The sequence below is a fragment of the Lonchura striata genome, chromosome 1, assembly GCF_050655825.1.
Source record: "Lonchura striata isolate lonStrDom1 chromosome 1, ASM5065582v1, whole genome shotgun sequence".
NCBI lineage: Eukaryota > Metazoa > Chordata > Aves > Passeriformes > Estrildidae > Lonchura > Lonchura striata.
In genome coordinates this window covers 77,687,638-77,702,805 of record NC_140703.1, presented here as the reverse complement: position 1 = coordinate 77,702,805, position 15,168 = coordinate 77,687,638, and the positions used below count along the sequence as shown (strand labels likewise).

The following is a 15,168-nucleotide window of genomic DNA, read 5'->3' as shown; positions in this document are numbered from 1 at the left end:
ATGGTTTTGGCCATCAGTGTAACTTGGAGCAGCCATCTGTTATTACATGGAAATATTTTCCTGACAGAAAGTCTCCCAGGAAAAATTAGAAAGGAAACACAAATATTTTATTTTCTAATTTTTTTATGAAAAACTAACCAAATAGTAAATGCTGTACAAAGTGGAGAACCTGATTTAAAGTATGTTGTCAGCATTGCAGATATTAGCAAAATTTCAACTGAAAAAATATTCTTGGATTAATTTTTAGTTTGTCATAAGAAATACATAAACCCTTTCTTTTGAGTGTACAAATGAAATACAGATCAGAAACTGTAGCTGTGTCTGGCCAGAACTGTCACTCCTGTTCCTGCAGCAGAATCTATATCCTGTTAATTTCCTTCTTTTCATCAATATACAAAAATAATGAAGCTGAAGTATAACCAAAGGCCAGTGGATCTGATTCTACATGTTTTATTAAAAGAGCTAAATCTACTGGAAGAACTTTTGTATCATTTCATCTGTGAAATCCGAGCTAGAATTTTGTGAGTGCCCTGTTTTATTGTCTCATGCTCAGGATAATTCTTGCCTTTTTGGCACTGTCCATTCTCCATGGTCCATCATTTGTTTTAGTGATGGTTTTCATCTTATTCTACAGTTGAATGAAGTGTAAGATGGTGTTGTAACCTGTACACTGAGAGCGAAGACTGATTTTAATTTTGTAACACTATAGTGAGATGCATCATTTAGTTGAAAAATTGGACTCTCTTCTGAGGTCAGCAAAAAAATATCCAGCACAACCAAAATTGCATTCTTTATTTTTCAAGCTGCTACTTCCTCCTTCACAGCTAAATGTATTTTAAGAGTTAACAAGACAAGACAGATAAAAAGGCTCTTTGCTGCTGCAAATTGAAGCCTGATATTATGAAGGTGAGTTCCTACTGACATGGAAAGTTCTGGTGGCTAAATGAAAAATACATGTGATGGGAGTTTAAACTCCCATGGGTTAACCTGCAATATAAATTACATTAAGGGATGTTGAATGTTATATTACAGGGCAGGTGACACTGAGTAATACAGAGAAATAAGAAATATAAGAGCAGAGTTTTTCACATTACTTTCTAAACACATTGAAATTTCCCAAATGCATCAGAACATTTTTAGATTCCACTCTTGTAAAAATGCTCAATGAATTTTGGCCATACCAGCTCTGTCATAGTACTCTGCATCAAACTACTTCTCTTGATTTTTGAAATTATAAGATCTTCTGTTGATAAGGCAGAGACAACGGAGGTGGGAAAACTCTACATTTCTCCCAGTATTTCCTGCTTCTGATAAAACATTCTTTACAAGAAAAAAATGAAGGAATAGCATATTACAAGAAAGGAATCCATAGGAGTCTTATCAAAAAGAAAGAATTACTTCCTGAATGTTTTGTTTTACTAAAATTTTAATCTCTCCAATGATTTCAAGTTTCTGCTCCACTAAATCTGGCACTGATATGGGCTACTACCTAGGGATCTTTATCACAGTGTCTTTGCCAAATTATGAGAAATTTATAGCTCAGCAAAACTCTATTCACCTTCTATTAGCTTATCTTTAAAAGCCTTTCCAAAACAAGTAAAGTGACTGAGTCTAATCAATGTCCTTGTATATCTGTGTATATCCTTAGAAAAAAAGAGAACCTTTTGTTTACATTAAGAACAATCTTGTATTAATATTATATATTATAATATATATTTATAATATTTATTATACATATATATATATTACAATATGTAATATTAATACAATATTATTGAGCAGTTTTTGCCACATTGCTAATAATGTTTAGAGCTTTTGGCAACTTAGGATAATATTTGCATAGCTCATAAGAGACCTGAATAAGCACTCAAAAAGTAAATAAAATTCAATGATTTAGACTGAGAGTGTCTACACATTTGAATTCTTTTAATGAGACGAGTTTTGGGTTAATTTTTCATCTTCAAGAGAAATTGAAACTTTCTCTGAAATTCAAGAACTAAAAAAGCATAAAGAACCAATACTAAGTAATTTCTTATTAATAGAATCTGGCAAATTAATTATAATCAAAAATCACTATTTGTATGTGTGTGTTTATCTGTGTGTGTATTTTTCATTTGCAGTATTAGGGTTTATTTGTAAGGAGAAATTAAGTGTGGTTACCAACACTATTTCTGTATTCCAAAAAGAAACCTGTGATTCTAAATGCATAACATGCTACCTAAGACATTATCATAAACAGATTAGCCCTCATCAAGCAGTGGCTCAAAATTACAATACAAAACAAGTTAATGTCAGTTTTACTTTGACATCATTGTGGGAAGGGATCATCTTTTATTGATACTGTATGATAAACTCAGCAAAGTATTTTCAGATATAACCAAGCATTTTGATAGTTACTTGAAGAACAAATTTGCTCTGAGTTACATTTATCTCTCCATTACATTTGCCTGAATAATGGAGATTGAATAATTTGACATTTGTTTCTAATATGAAGTTTAAGAATCTGAAATAGTTAGTAAATCAATTTATCAGAAAACACACGTAATTCAAGTTATTACATAGTTTCAAGTTTATTTTCAGCATATGAAAACTGCTTCTTATTTATGCAATTTTCTAAAATGGATGCAGATTCCAAGGTAAAATACTTTAAATGTATAAAATGGAGTCATGATGCAACCAATACTTTCCTCAGACATGGTTTTAAGTGCATCTGAATACAAGCAGAAACAAAATGCAAAAACATGGACAGAGAGATCAATTTTATTTCAATTAAAGTTGAAATAAAACTGTTAGTACTCTGCTGGGCAACATTCTATCTATTTACTGCACAATTATTTTTTTCCTTAAAAATAGGGGTGTTTGCCAAAAATAGAATTCAGATTATCTCAAGTTTATCAATACTGACCAAGTCAAATGGTGATTTAACTGAAGATATGTTTTTAGAAATAACATCATTTTCACCCTTCCTACTGTAACACAGCATTGCCTCAATAAAGCCCAGCCAAAATAGTAAGTTCAAACCAATTAAAATGATATTTATTCCCACCTGCTTTGGGTAAAATGAAACTCACATGTTCTTCATTTGGATTTGTAATCCTTAAAAAAAAAAAAAGAAAAAAAAAAAAAGAAAAGCACAAATGCATGGAGGTAGCTCTTTCAGGTAACACAACTATAAAAGCACAGCCAAGTTCTGCAGTCTAGGATTGTGCTTCATTCACAGTCATATGCCAGAGAGATCTGCTGCCTATTGTCCCAAATCAGAAGGGAAACCAGATCGGGTAAGAGGCACAATATTCTCCAGCTGCTCCCTTGCCTGTGAAACAGGGAGATCAGCACAGTGAAGTGCCTGAGGGATATCCCAACAGGTAAACAGGGATTCAGTCCTACATAAATGGAATTAATTAAGACATCAAATCCTCCACTGAAGAGAAAACTCTTTTGAGGTGCTAATATGCATGGTAACCTAGGACAGAAATAGCAGCACTGTTTACTGCTCTCCTGGAAGCAAGGCATCCTTTGGGAAGGCATAGCTATGGACTTGAAAAAGTATGAAATAATAGTCCCAGAACCACCGAGTACTTGAGCAATAAATAATAAACATATTTCCTGTTTCTAGAGCTATCTTACATAACATCCCTTGGTTAATTCATGCCATTTTAAGGACAGTGGCAAAACAGCTTCCCCAGCACTTCCCCTGAGTCTAAACAGAGAGAAATTTGCTGTTCTTTGCAACTTCCACACTGTGCTCATGTATACTAGACAGACATTTCCCTTTGATGTGAAATAATATGAAGGAGTTGGAGATGAAGAATCAAAATGGAACTAAAGAATCATCATTTGGGTACAATGGTTTCATTATAACATATTTTAAACTTTTTTACAATGCTGATCAGTCTTGCTATTTTCAAAAGAAGCTGTAGTATCTAAGTGCTGCAGTCAACATAGGGCCTGCTGAAAATGCTGAGTATGTGACTCTCATATAATTTCAAGTGTTGAGAAAATTTTTTCTGTATGGAGAAATCATACCATTAAAGAGAACTGTGTTTGCATGCCAAAGCTAGAATTCCAGAATGGCTGAATTTGATCCTGTATTTGTAGCTGATGTATGACATGATGACGGGTGATGGGCACTAATACCTCTCGTGCCTTAGAGACAACAGCATAGTTGATTTCCATATGTGATTTCCACAAGACATGTCAAAGCTCACGGTCCCAGGAGATCTGCTGATATTATTCAATTAAACATTTGCATTTTCAGAAATCCACAATTCCTCTTTAAGAGCTGCAGTCTTTGGGAGTCACTCTGAGTGAAGCCATTAGCACCCTTCCAGGATGCACCCCCAAGTAACAAGCTGTCAATGGTGTCACTGGCAAGATCAGGCCAGATGAGTCCCAGAAGAGTCTTTTTGATCCAGTAACAGGAGCACAATTCCCATCGTCCTACAGGAGGGAATCTCTTTCTTCAGTGACACATCCTAAAGCAAACATACAGGGCAATGGATGCTGTGAGTTGATTGTAAGCATCTATATTGCCCCAGGGGGAGCATAGACATTTGGCAGGGTAAGTAGAGTTTAAGCAGCAGGCAAGTACTGGTGCTTTTTGCATTCTGCTGGCAGTCCCACAACTTCAGAGAGATTCTCTCAGGCTGAATTCATTTCCATCCAAAGAATTACACACCCAGGTTGCCTATCCTTTATATTTCAGGGGTAAGAAAAGCAGAGGGAAATAAATACTGTTTAAATACTCTTCCCCTCTTCTACACATTTTATTTACCTTACTGAATGGTGATGTCCCCTTTATTTCAGGGGTGCTCCTGTGTACTCTAAACCATCAGATCTTGGTATAATATTTAAATTGTAGGCAGTGATTATACTATATCTGGAAAACGAGAGGAAAATATGGGATCATGGAGGTTACTGCTTACAAGAGAATTAAAAAATTATAATACTTTTAATTAGGCATTGTGAAGCTGAATTCACTTTTCATTTGTACAGTTACATATCTTTAACCTGAACTAGCATAACTGTCAACAGGTGTTAAGCCTGTGTTTTTAATAGCACTGCAAATTCCTTCATGTTGCTGCCTGTGCATTATAGAGACTAATGGGCCTGAAGCACACAAAAGTTTTTAATAAAAAAGATTAGATTTACATATGCAAATCTTGTTCTCAACCTCTGATCAACCAGATTTGCAGTTGTATCACATATCAGAGTACTCTACTAATTTCCCCTTGTTTTTGTAAAAATAAGCTAAACCAGGGAAAAATAATTCTGTACTAGGGATCCCATTCTTTCATATATATTCACAATGTGCCTTCACACTCTTAGAGCCATTCACCAAAACCTGACACTTAAGCTAAGGGAATAGATATTGGTGTATAATAGTTACTATAGTCTGTACTGAGAAGATACTTAAAGAAAATATTACTTCTGCAAACTCTGGAGGTGCTCAAGTTGTTTTAAGAAGTAAGTAGAAAAGATGAAAGGCATCAGGTTAAGATAATTTTCCCTATTTTCATTCTGATGGTTGGCAAAGGTGGTTTCACTTGAAGTGTCATGATAACTTTGGCTCAGGAAGAAAGCAAGAAAAGATGATTTTAGCCTAAAATTTTAAATATTTTTAAAGCATATAATAATTGAAAATAAGGCTTTATATTCCAGGTTTGAGTTTTAGGCTGTCTTGACCATGAATTCTATCAGTTTTTATATAAGCACAAGATGCAAATTACGAACTTTTAGTGTTTGTATTCAAGTGTCCATTCTATGCTCATCAAGCCAAAATGATGAATTTCTACCAGAAATTCTGAATTTGGAATAATAGCACCCCAGGGATGCAGGAATCTTTTGCAGTGCCGCTCTATGGGAGGAAATAATAGAAATTATTTTTTCTCCCAGAGTCCTTATGAAAGGCTAACATATAAAAAATAGCACAGTATACTTTCATATAATGATTAAGGAGGAGGGTGATAGAGGAAAGATATTCAAGTTCCAGGTAACTAAAATTCCTTAAAAACTCTGATTTTGCTCTTACTTACCATGATTAATCTAGAACAAGACTTTTGCCTACTGAACATTGTAACAGACTGCCAGCCTTCTCTCTGTACTATGCAAAGATAAGTAAAAGGGAAAGATGGAGTAGATTCTCCTGGAAACTAGGTTGAAACACATAGAGAATAAAGAGGTAATTGGTAAGAGCCAGTATTGCTTTATGAAGGGGAAACCATGCCTGACAAATAGGCAACTTTCTATGACAAGACTACAGCATTGGTGGATAGAGCAGAGCAACCATCATCTACATGGACTCATGCAAAGGATTTGACACTGTCCTGCATGACATCCTTGTCTCCAAATTGGAGAGACGTGGGTATCGTGGATGGACCACTCAGTGGAAAAAGAACTGTCTGGATGGCCACACACAAAGTTGTGGTCAATGCCTCATGGTCCACGTGGGCCCCAGTGATGAGTGGTGTCCCTCAGGAGTTGGTACTGGGGCCGATACTGTTCAGTTTCTTTGTAGGTGACAGGGATTGAGTGCACCCCCAGAAAGTTTGTTGATGACACCAAACTTGTGAACATGACAATGCCAAGCTGGCACCAGTGTGGTGTGGTCAGCATGCTGGAGGAAGGGGTGTGCCATCCAGGGGTTCAGAGGGGCCTTGACAAGCTTGAGAAGTGGGTCTGTGTGAAATTAATGAAATCCAGCAAGGCCAAGTGCCAGGTTCTCTGCCTGGGTGGTGGCAGTGGCAGACACACCTACTGGTGGGCTGGAGAGGTGACTGACAGCAGCCCTGCAGGGAAGGACCTGGGCATGCTGGTTGATGAAAACCTCAACATGAGCCAGTGGAACCCAGGGCTGCATTAAAAGCAGAGTGGCCAGCATGGCAAGGGAGGGGATTCTGTCCTTTCGCTCTGCTCTTCTGAGACCCTAACTGGGGTGCTGCCTCCAGCTCTGGTGTCCCCAGCATAAGAACACAGAATGGTTGAAGCAAACTCAGAGGACCGTGAAGTTCATATGAAGACCAGAGCACCTTCTCTAAAAGGACAGGCTGAGTAAGTTGGGGTTGTTCAGTCTTGAGAAGAGAAGGTTGCTTTGAGACCTCAAAAAAAAAAACAAAAAAAACCCACCAAAAACCAAAACAACAACAACAACAACAAAAAAAGAAACACAAGAAACTAGTAAAGAAATATTATTAGTATTATGGACTGATTTTTCTCTGAACAAAAGTGAATCTTGAAGACACATTTACTCCTGTAATAAGCCATTAAAAAAGTCAAATCAGGGTGGCCTCTTGAAACTCTAAAAGGAAAATGTTTATCCCTGTGCTTGCACATGGAACAGAGAAAGCACAGAAACCTGAGGATTTTTGTAAGTAGTAAATGAAATCTATTGCATATTTTCATTACTAAAACTTTCACTAGGAGTAAGTAGTTAAGGTTTTGTTGCGTACTTTTTCTGAAAATAATCTAGTTGCCCTAAGTGAGATTGCATGGTATACTCTTCCTCAGGACAACTCCTAAAGTAAGTATCTGAGTCATACTTTTTCTGGGGAGAAAAAAGGGATTCTTAAAGAACAACAAGAAGAATGTTTATTAGTAATGCAGAGTGACTGCAATGATAGTAAGAGAAATAATTTTAACACTGGTATGAGACTCTTCTACTGAAGCCTTGCAGATATGATTTTCTCCTTTGATGAAGCCTGGAAGGATGGAGGCAGTAGGAGGTGTCTGGCTCTCAGCTCTGCAGGCCTTGAATCCTGCAGTGTGAACACCCTGCATGCTGATCTGCCTTACTGCACAGAAGAGCTTGTCAAATATGGAATACACTCAGAGCAAAGCCACTTGTTCTTCACTCTAAGCAGAGGGGTGGCTGCGGACACAAACTCTTGGCTCCTTTCCTGAGACATGGGTGCAGTCTCTACTACTGCACAACTTCTGAAGTGTTTTCTACAATCACCTGCCTACTAAAACATGTTCGAGGTGAGTCTGATTTATCATAAAATAATTTGTAGGAAAAAAAGAAAGAATTTTAATTTCTGCTATTAAAAATAGCCATGCAGTATCATACCTTCATGGATTGCATTTGATACACTACTACACAGGCATTACACTTTGTCACTAACTGCAGCAACAAAGCATTTATCAATTACTTTAGATTTCCACAAAAAAAAAAGCTCAGATACAGTAATTACTATGATTAAAACAAGTACCTGGATTTTTACTCTTCTGTTGTGCTAAATTACTTCTACAAGGATTATCATATTTGGCCCACGATCTTGCTAGATTATCAGATTTAGTATCATCTATGTTTTTGTCTCAAGACAGAAGAAACTTAACTCTAATAGTGAAATAAATTCTCCAAAAAACAAATGGGTTACAGCCACTTTGCCATCCTGAAGCTGTGATTAAGGCAGCTGTCAGAATGAGATGTACTTGCTTCCATGGAAATAATCTTTTTACAGCTGTTGATTCTGAAGCTGAATAAGGATACCAAGAGAAAGTGTGGTGTCCACTGAGGTGGACTCATTCCTCAGCTGACATTCTTGTTTGAAAAAAAGAGAAGTTGAGGGGAAATAAATGACCAATTATAGGGAAAGCTAAGGTCAAAGAAAGTCAAAGAATCTCAAGATAGGAACAGGGACTTAAACACAGGTTAGTAAGAGAAAGAAGAGTAACAGTATTGCTAAAATTGTATGCCATTCCCTAAGATACAGCAGCTTTAAATTGTTGTTAGTGGGAATAATTTTGTCCATCTCTTCTGTTTCTGTGACAGAATGAACAGTGGGATGCCTGATACTTATTGCTGTTAATTGGTATAGCTCCGTGGAGAGATGAATAATTTTGACTATATCTGTTGGGCCATGAGAGAGAAAATCCCCTTTTCCCCACTCCACAGAATCAGTCAACTCCTCCCTGAGGCAATCTCCTTCCTCAGCAGTACAGTTCCTCTGCTCATGCTTTTTATCTTGCATTTGCCAACTTTGCTTGAGACGGGTGCAAAGGAGATTATGATGGGTAACTGACAGGCAAAACATCAGAGGCAAGCTTTGCAAAATACACATTTTTAAAGTCAGTGTGGCAAGTTTACTTTTAAATACCTCTTAAATATTTTATATAAATACCTGGAAGGAGCATTTTTTTCATTACAGTTTTATAATTATAATATGATATTAAAGACTGTCTTCCTTTTTCAGGCAAAATTCTGAGTTGCAGATGATCTGCTAGAATGAGATACGCAACATTTGGATTTTATCATGCAATAATATAGACAACAAAATACAAAAAGCCTATAATGAAATGTTACACAAAAAGGACACAGGCTTTAAGGTGACAAAACCAGGAAATATTTAATAAGCCATGTTTCATGCTCCTGCAGCTGTTTCACCTCCTACCAATTTTCACAGTCTATAAAATCTTGGAAAGCACCAGATGTTATAGGGGAAGTTGTCCCACTCTCCCTAGCTTTGAAAGTAGAGGCAAGATTTATTAGTGCTATATATATGTGATTTCAGTCCTGACTTCTGTATTTATAAACTAGGCAAAACATGCAACACAACATGTTGTCAAACAGCTCATTTACTTTCCTCTGCTCCTCCTCACGTGCAGATCTTGCCTGTTGCTGGACCATTGCTGTAACTACAGAACAATATCAGGACATGCAGTCCAAGCCACAGGATTTACTTAGTGACAAATATATCTGAGAGTTTTCTCCTAGTACCAACTTCTATCAAAACAACCTGCAGTGCAGAGATCATGAGCTAAGCAGAACTATCTTGCGTATGAATATACACTAACATTTGGGATTCCTGCCTAGGCAGAGACTGTTAATGCACAAAATTATCTTTTTTTTTCCACTAGTGCATGGTTCCTAGTATTGGAACAGGGATAAAAACTGCTCATGTGTAATTTCCAATCTTTCATAGCTCAGCAGTGCTGTAAAATGCTGCTGTTCGTTTTAATTCAGTGACTAGAAGTTTTGTTGTGTTTACCACTAAGGGAATTGCATGTGTTATTAGAAAGCCTCTGACAGCTGTCAGAGACAGAGACAACTTGCCTCATTTCAGTCTTTCATAAAGGAAGGACCCTCATCTTCAGCAAAGCTGTCAGAGGCCTGAAAAATGGGAAAAAACAGAATACCTTTTCCAAACACATGAAAATCTTTGTATCTCCTCTATTTTCTTCCCCATAAAGTTACAGAGGGAAAGTTGTATAGTTAGAAGAAAGAGGAAATATGATTTGATGTATTTATACTGCATACTGCCTTGTCATCACTGACCTGCAGGGATAATTGCATAGTAGCTTGCCTGACACGTATTTAATAAATTAGCACTATGTTTTAACATAACATAGAAGCTTTCGTGCAGTTTTTATTTTCTGAGAGCAAGAACAATCAAAGCAAAAGAGACACTGATGCAGACAAAGGCTTTGCAGCAAAGATTCTGAAAGTCTGAATCTGTAAGCATTTCCACACTTTCCAGTACATCTCACTGTGCCCAGGATTCTCACTGAATTTAAACCACCAGAAAAGGAAATCTTCTCTTAACAGCTCAAAACTTAACTTCCAGCTTTTGATTTAAACAGGTGCTTGCCTTAATAGAAACTCTGTTGTTTATTTTAGTTCCAATGTTTGGGGTTTCTTTTCTTAAAAGTCTACGTTATTTTTTTTTAATCAGAATTAGTGACTTTTCAGCACTTGCTTATCATTCGATGACAAGGAAAGTGGCTTATGCAATGTCCTTAACAGGTTAGAATTGTTATCCCATCAGCTCCTACTTAGCTTTCTGATGATGATCAGATTCCCTTTTTACCCCAGTAATCTCATGGGTATCCCTCCATACAGCACTGCTTTTGATGTCAACTCCTTTAAGTAGCACAAGAGACTGGGAAGGCAAATGTATCTGCATAATTTGTTTAATATTGTTTGCATGCTATTTTTATAGCATGCTCAGTGCTCGTTTTCACTTTTCATACTCTGATTCATTTTTCATCCAGTTTTGTTCTCCCTATCCATCTTGTACTGCTGAGTAAAGCAAAAATCCATGAATGAGTCAGAGTCAAATTTTCAAAGTCACATTGGTCAGTGGGGTTTGAAATTAAGCAGAATGAGATTGCTTATATTTTATCTTTCCAAAAATAGAAAATAAATTTCCTTTCTTCAGCTGCAATAAAGTCTTATCCAATTTTTTCCAGCTGCATTTATTTTTCCAAAATCCAGTCTAGACTATGGGATTATGGGACACTCATTAGTGTCTAGGCTAGCTAGCTGTTCCACTCCTCCCATATTATTATCAGCCTTATTTAATTGTCATCTTATCCTATCACCAAAAGCATCTTAAAAGTAATATTTCTTGTTATATGTTGCTCTTCCGGAAGTTTTTTGTTTTGTTTTGTTTTTTCTTGTTGTGGGTTTTGGGATTTTTTTAATTGGTTGGTTGTTTTGTTTTGCTACAGGACAGATGAATGGCTCTTTAAGGGATAAGTCTTCCTTTTTTATTCTTCATTTATCTGAGTGAAGAGTTATGTGAATAACTTGTGGGAGCAGTTTTTCTTAAATATATATTCTATGCTCCATTCTAACATGGGGTTGCACATTTGGTACTTTATATTCAGTACAATGGAAGGGAGATGTTAGATATTTTAGGCAAGAATGAGGAATTAATAATTTCTCATATAGTAACTTTGAAAGCTTTTTGACTATGTACTACCAGAATTAAGAACAGCAGCTGTTGTGATTTATGTTGACTGGATGTTATACAATGGTATTAACTTCTCAGCTTGCAAGAGCCTGGTTTTCAGTTGTAATACATTCTATTTCTGCCATGTTAAGCTTGTTATCAAATCCTCAACCAAATCTTTCTCAACATTTCAAATAGCATGTAATAATTCAGCTCAGGAGCCGTAACACCACACCATTCCTTTGGAAATATGAAATGTGAAATGTGACTGGCTTAGGGCACAGCAAGCAGTCATTTCTTACTGCAAGCCATGAAGTTCAATTAGAAAGTGAGCTGCATCTGCAGTTGCTTCATTCTGAATATTGACCCACAGTGTCTTCTAACCTCACAGAACCCTGCAGAGGCTTGATATTACCAGTTTCCTTCCACTAATATTTAAAGTCTTCTTACCTATGAACAGATTCCACTCAGTATCCAAATCAGCCTGATTTGCTAGGCAGCCCTTCATTACATTGAGGCAATAGTTGTTGCAAGGTTTCACAGTGGGAAGTCCTCTGCAGTAAGGGCAGTACAACATCTTCATTAACGCCCGGATGCACCCTGGGGTGGGACTGACCTGCAGAGTTTAAGGCAGGGAAAGAAAAAGAAAAAGGAGAAAATCAATCTCCTGTCCTGTGGATTTTGGGATGGCTGAGATTATGCCTCTCAAGCAGTAAATGCAGAAGGGGCAATTTGTGAAAAGAGCTCAACCCTTAATAACACCCTCCTACAAAACTAATTGATTCCTGCCAATTATCTTCATTTAGCGCAGCAGTGACTTTCAGGAATGCAAAAGTCAACACTTCCCTACTGATAGCAGTGCTTGCCTCCCCAGCCCTCCCACACAAAATCTCCTGGAAAAGCAAAGGAAAAACAGCCAGGAAATCAGCTGGGTAGTAACTGACTGATCCTAGCATGGAGGATCCTGAGGAGACTTCTCACTCTTCCTATGTAAGCTAGAACTGTCAGTCACACTGGCACTGGATTAAAATCTCCTCTTTATTAAAGCACAGTAAATCCAGGATAATCTTAACGGTGTCTATAAATTTATTCTGAACTACATGATGACAAAGGGGTATCATTCTGTTTTCAGACAAAAATACCCTTCTTCCTTCTCAGACAAATTCATAAAGAGATCAGACAGGGTTTGTTTGGGGTTTTTATTTTTTTGGTATGCTTTCAACATCTGAAGTCACAAAAAGCATTATAGGCAATATAATGCATTTCAATTTTCACATCAGCATGGCATATGTTGGCATATGTGAACTTCTGCATTTAACTTTCTAATCTCAGACTTTAAAAGTCATGTGTACTAGTAAAATATACATTTTCATGCCAGACTTTCTAGCTTGGATTAAAAGTGCACACTAGGTACTACCCACATTAATCTCTTGTCATGGTGCAGTGGAGCATAATTATCTCATGCTGGACCAACAAACTAGAGCAATGACAAAGCTGCAGGTTCCTCAGTGATTTCCAAATTCCTGGACAGGACACTGCAAAGCAATGGCACTCCTTTCACTCAACCTGTTGGTTTATGAATAAAGGCAACACTACTGATTTGAACTTGAAGGGATTAAACTATTTTTCCATAATCATGGTCACTTGCGCTAAAAGCATGAATCTAACTTTGCCCTGTTGTTGTAGAGGTTGAACTGATTGATGTTGTTTGTATTATCGGGATTGTACTAAAATTGTGTTTTCTTTTACTCTAGAATTTGTTTCTCTCCTTTTGATGTTAAATCACTGATTTTTAGAGAACTATAGAGAACATAGTCTTTACACAGGACATTTTTAAATTAAAATGGTTCTGAGATATAGCACATGTTTCTGAATATGCTCAGAAGGGATTTTTGCTTTAGTTTCCTAGGCACTAACTTCTGCACTTTACTAGCAGAACACTGATGGTATTTGTGAAGGTATATTTATCCATCCTTTCCAATAGCTTTTGAACCATCAGCCAGTTTCAATCAAATTTAACTGAACACTTCAGGTCTAAGAACATTGAGACCCTACACGTTTTTTCTTTTAAATAGACAGCTGAGAGAAAAAGAGAGAGGCTCTATTATTGCCTTTACTAAGGAAAAGGGTGAAACATGAGGTCAGTTCCTCATAGACATCAAAGAATCCACATTGAAAATGATGCTATGAATGACCCATTGGTTAGAAAAAGAACAAGGGGAAACTTCCTTATTGAACACATTATTGAACAGCAGAAAATCCAAATTTAAAAAGGTGGACTTTATTATTTTCACTGTTCAGAACTACTTTTTAGAGTCACTTATCCAACTGCTGTATACTTGCAAACCTAGAACAGGTCAATTTTTACAAAAAGACTAGTACCAAAGAAGGAAGTAAGAAGAATTCGTGTATTTATGGTCAACAACAGAATCTTCCAATTTACATTGAAATTGTTCCTTAAATCCAGAGATATTTCCATCTGTGAGTACTGAGAGTTTTATAAATTAGGTTTCTTTCATGCCTAAAGTTGTACTTCCCAGTTCCAGTAGTCTTGTCAATGCCAAGTTACCAGAGTTGACCCCTAAATTCAGCTGGAATCCACACAATTTCCCATCCACACATTCCCAAATCCACTTTGGTACTTGTGCTGACATATACCAATAAGATCTTCATCTTATACAAAATCTTCCTGTCAATCTAATTCTTGAAAAACATTTCTAAAAGAGAGAAGAGAGTCCCTGTCTTTATATTATATATTATCTTTCTTATATTGTCTTTATATAGAGCAAATACCGTAAATATTTATGTGAGCTTCATTTTATAACAAGAGTAATCTGAGATGAAACTAGCAATCATGTTTTACACTGCCAGAGATCCAGATCATGTCCCAGATCTGCTAGGACAGGACCCTAAAAGCCAGTTAGAATATCTACACCAGCCCTGTGAATCTTGAATTCTTGTCACATTGCACAAATCCCTTAACAGACTACTTCTGGTCACACTCCACTGTGAAGTAGTCAGGATAACTTCCAACCACTCAAAAAGAATGAGCAGGACCCAGTTGTCTCATATCTTGTCTGAGTGTCTTAATATCTCATACAAAATGGTGGCATCATTAACAGCATTTTACAAGAATGAAAGGTGCTCTGCTTATGTTAAGAGTGAACTAATGTCTTTTTTAAGAGAAGAAGCCAAGAGGTGGGTCCAAGTAAACAGCAGGTGGAGAAGGTTTCTACAGAAGCCTCTGTCATATTATTTATATCTGCATCTGACTTACCTACATCATCATCTGGCAAAGACTAACACAAGCAAATCTGTGCTGATCAAGCTGGATGTTGCAGAACATGGTTTCAGAATATGCTGCACTGGTGGCATAAAATACAAGCATAGATGAATTGCTGTGCCTGCTGGATTGCATTCACTTTGCTTACTGCTCACACCTTCTGCTCCAAGCTGGCCACATCCCATACTGCCACATTGTATTGGCACTACACCT

The 15,168-nt window shown here is 36.9% G+C and overlaps 1 protein-coding gene across 2 annotated transcripts in view; it reads right to left on the bottom strand.

Annotated features, from left to right (window-relative positions):
- GPC6 (glypican 6) overlaps positions 1 to 15,168 on the bottom strand; it is a 726,663-nt gene that overhangs the window by 196,077 nt on the left and 515,418 nt on the right. For both annotated transcript variants that reach the window (XM_077781485.2, XM_085556757.1), the window contains exon 4: positions 12,123 to 12,288. In XM_077781485.2, coding sequence (XP_077637611.1) covers positions 12,123 to 12,288 — 166 coding nt within the window. The remainder of the gene's footprint in view (positions 1 to 12,122; positions 12,289 to 15,168) is intronic.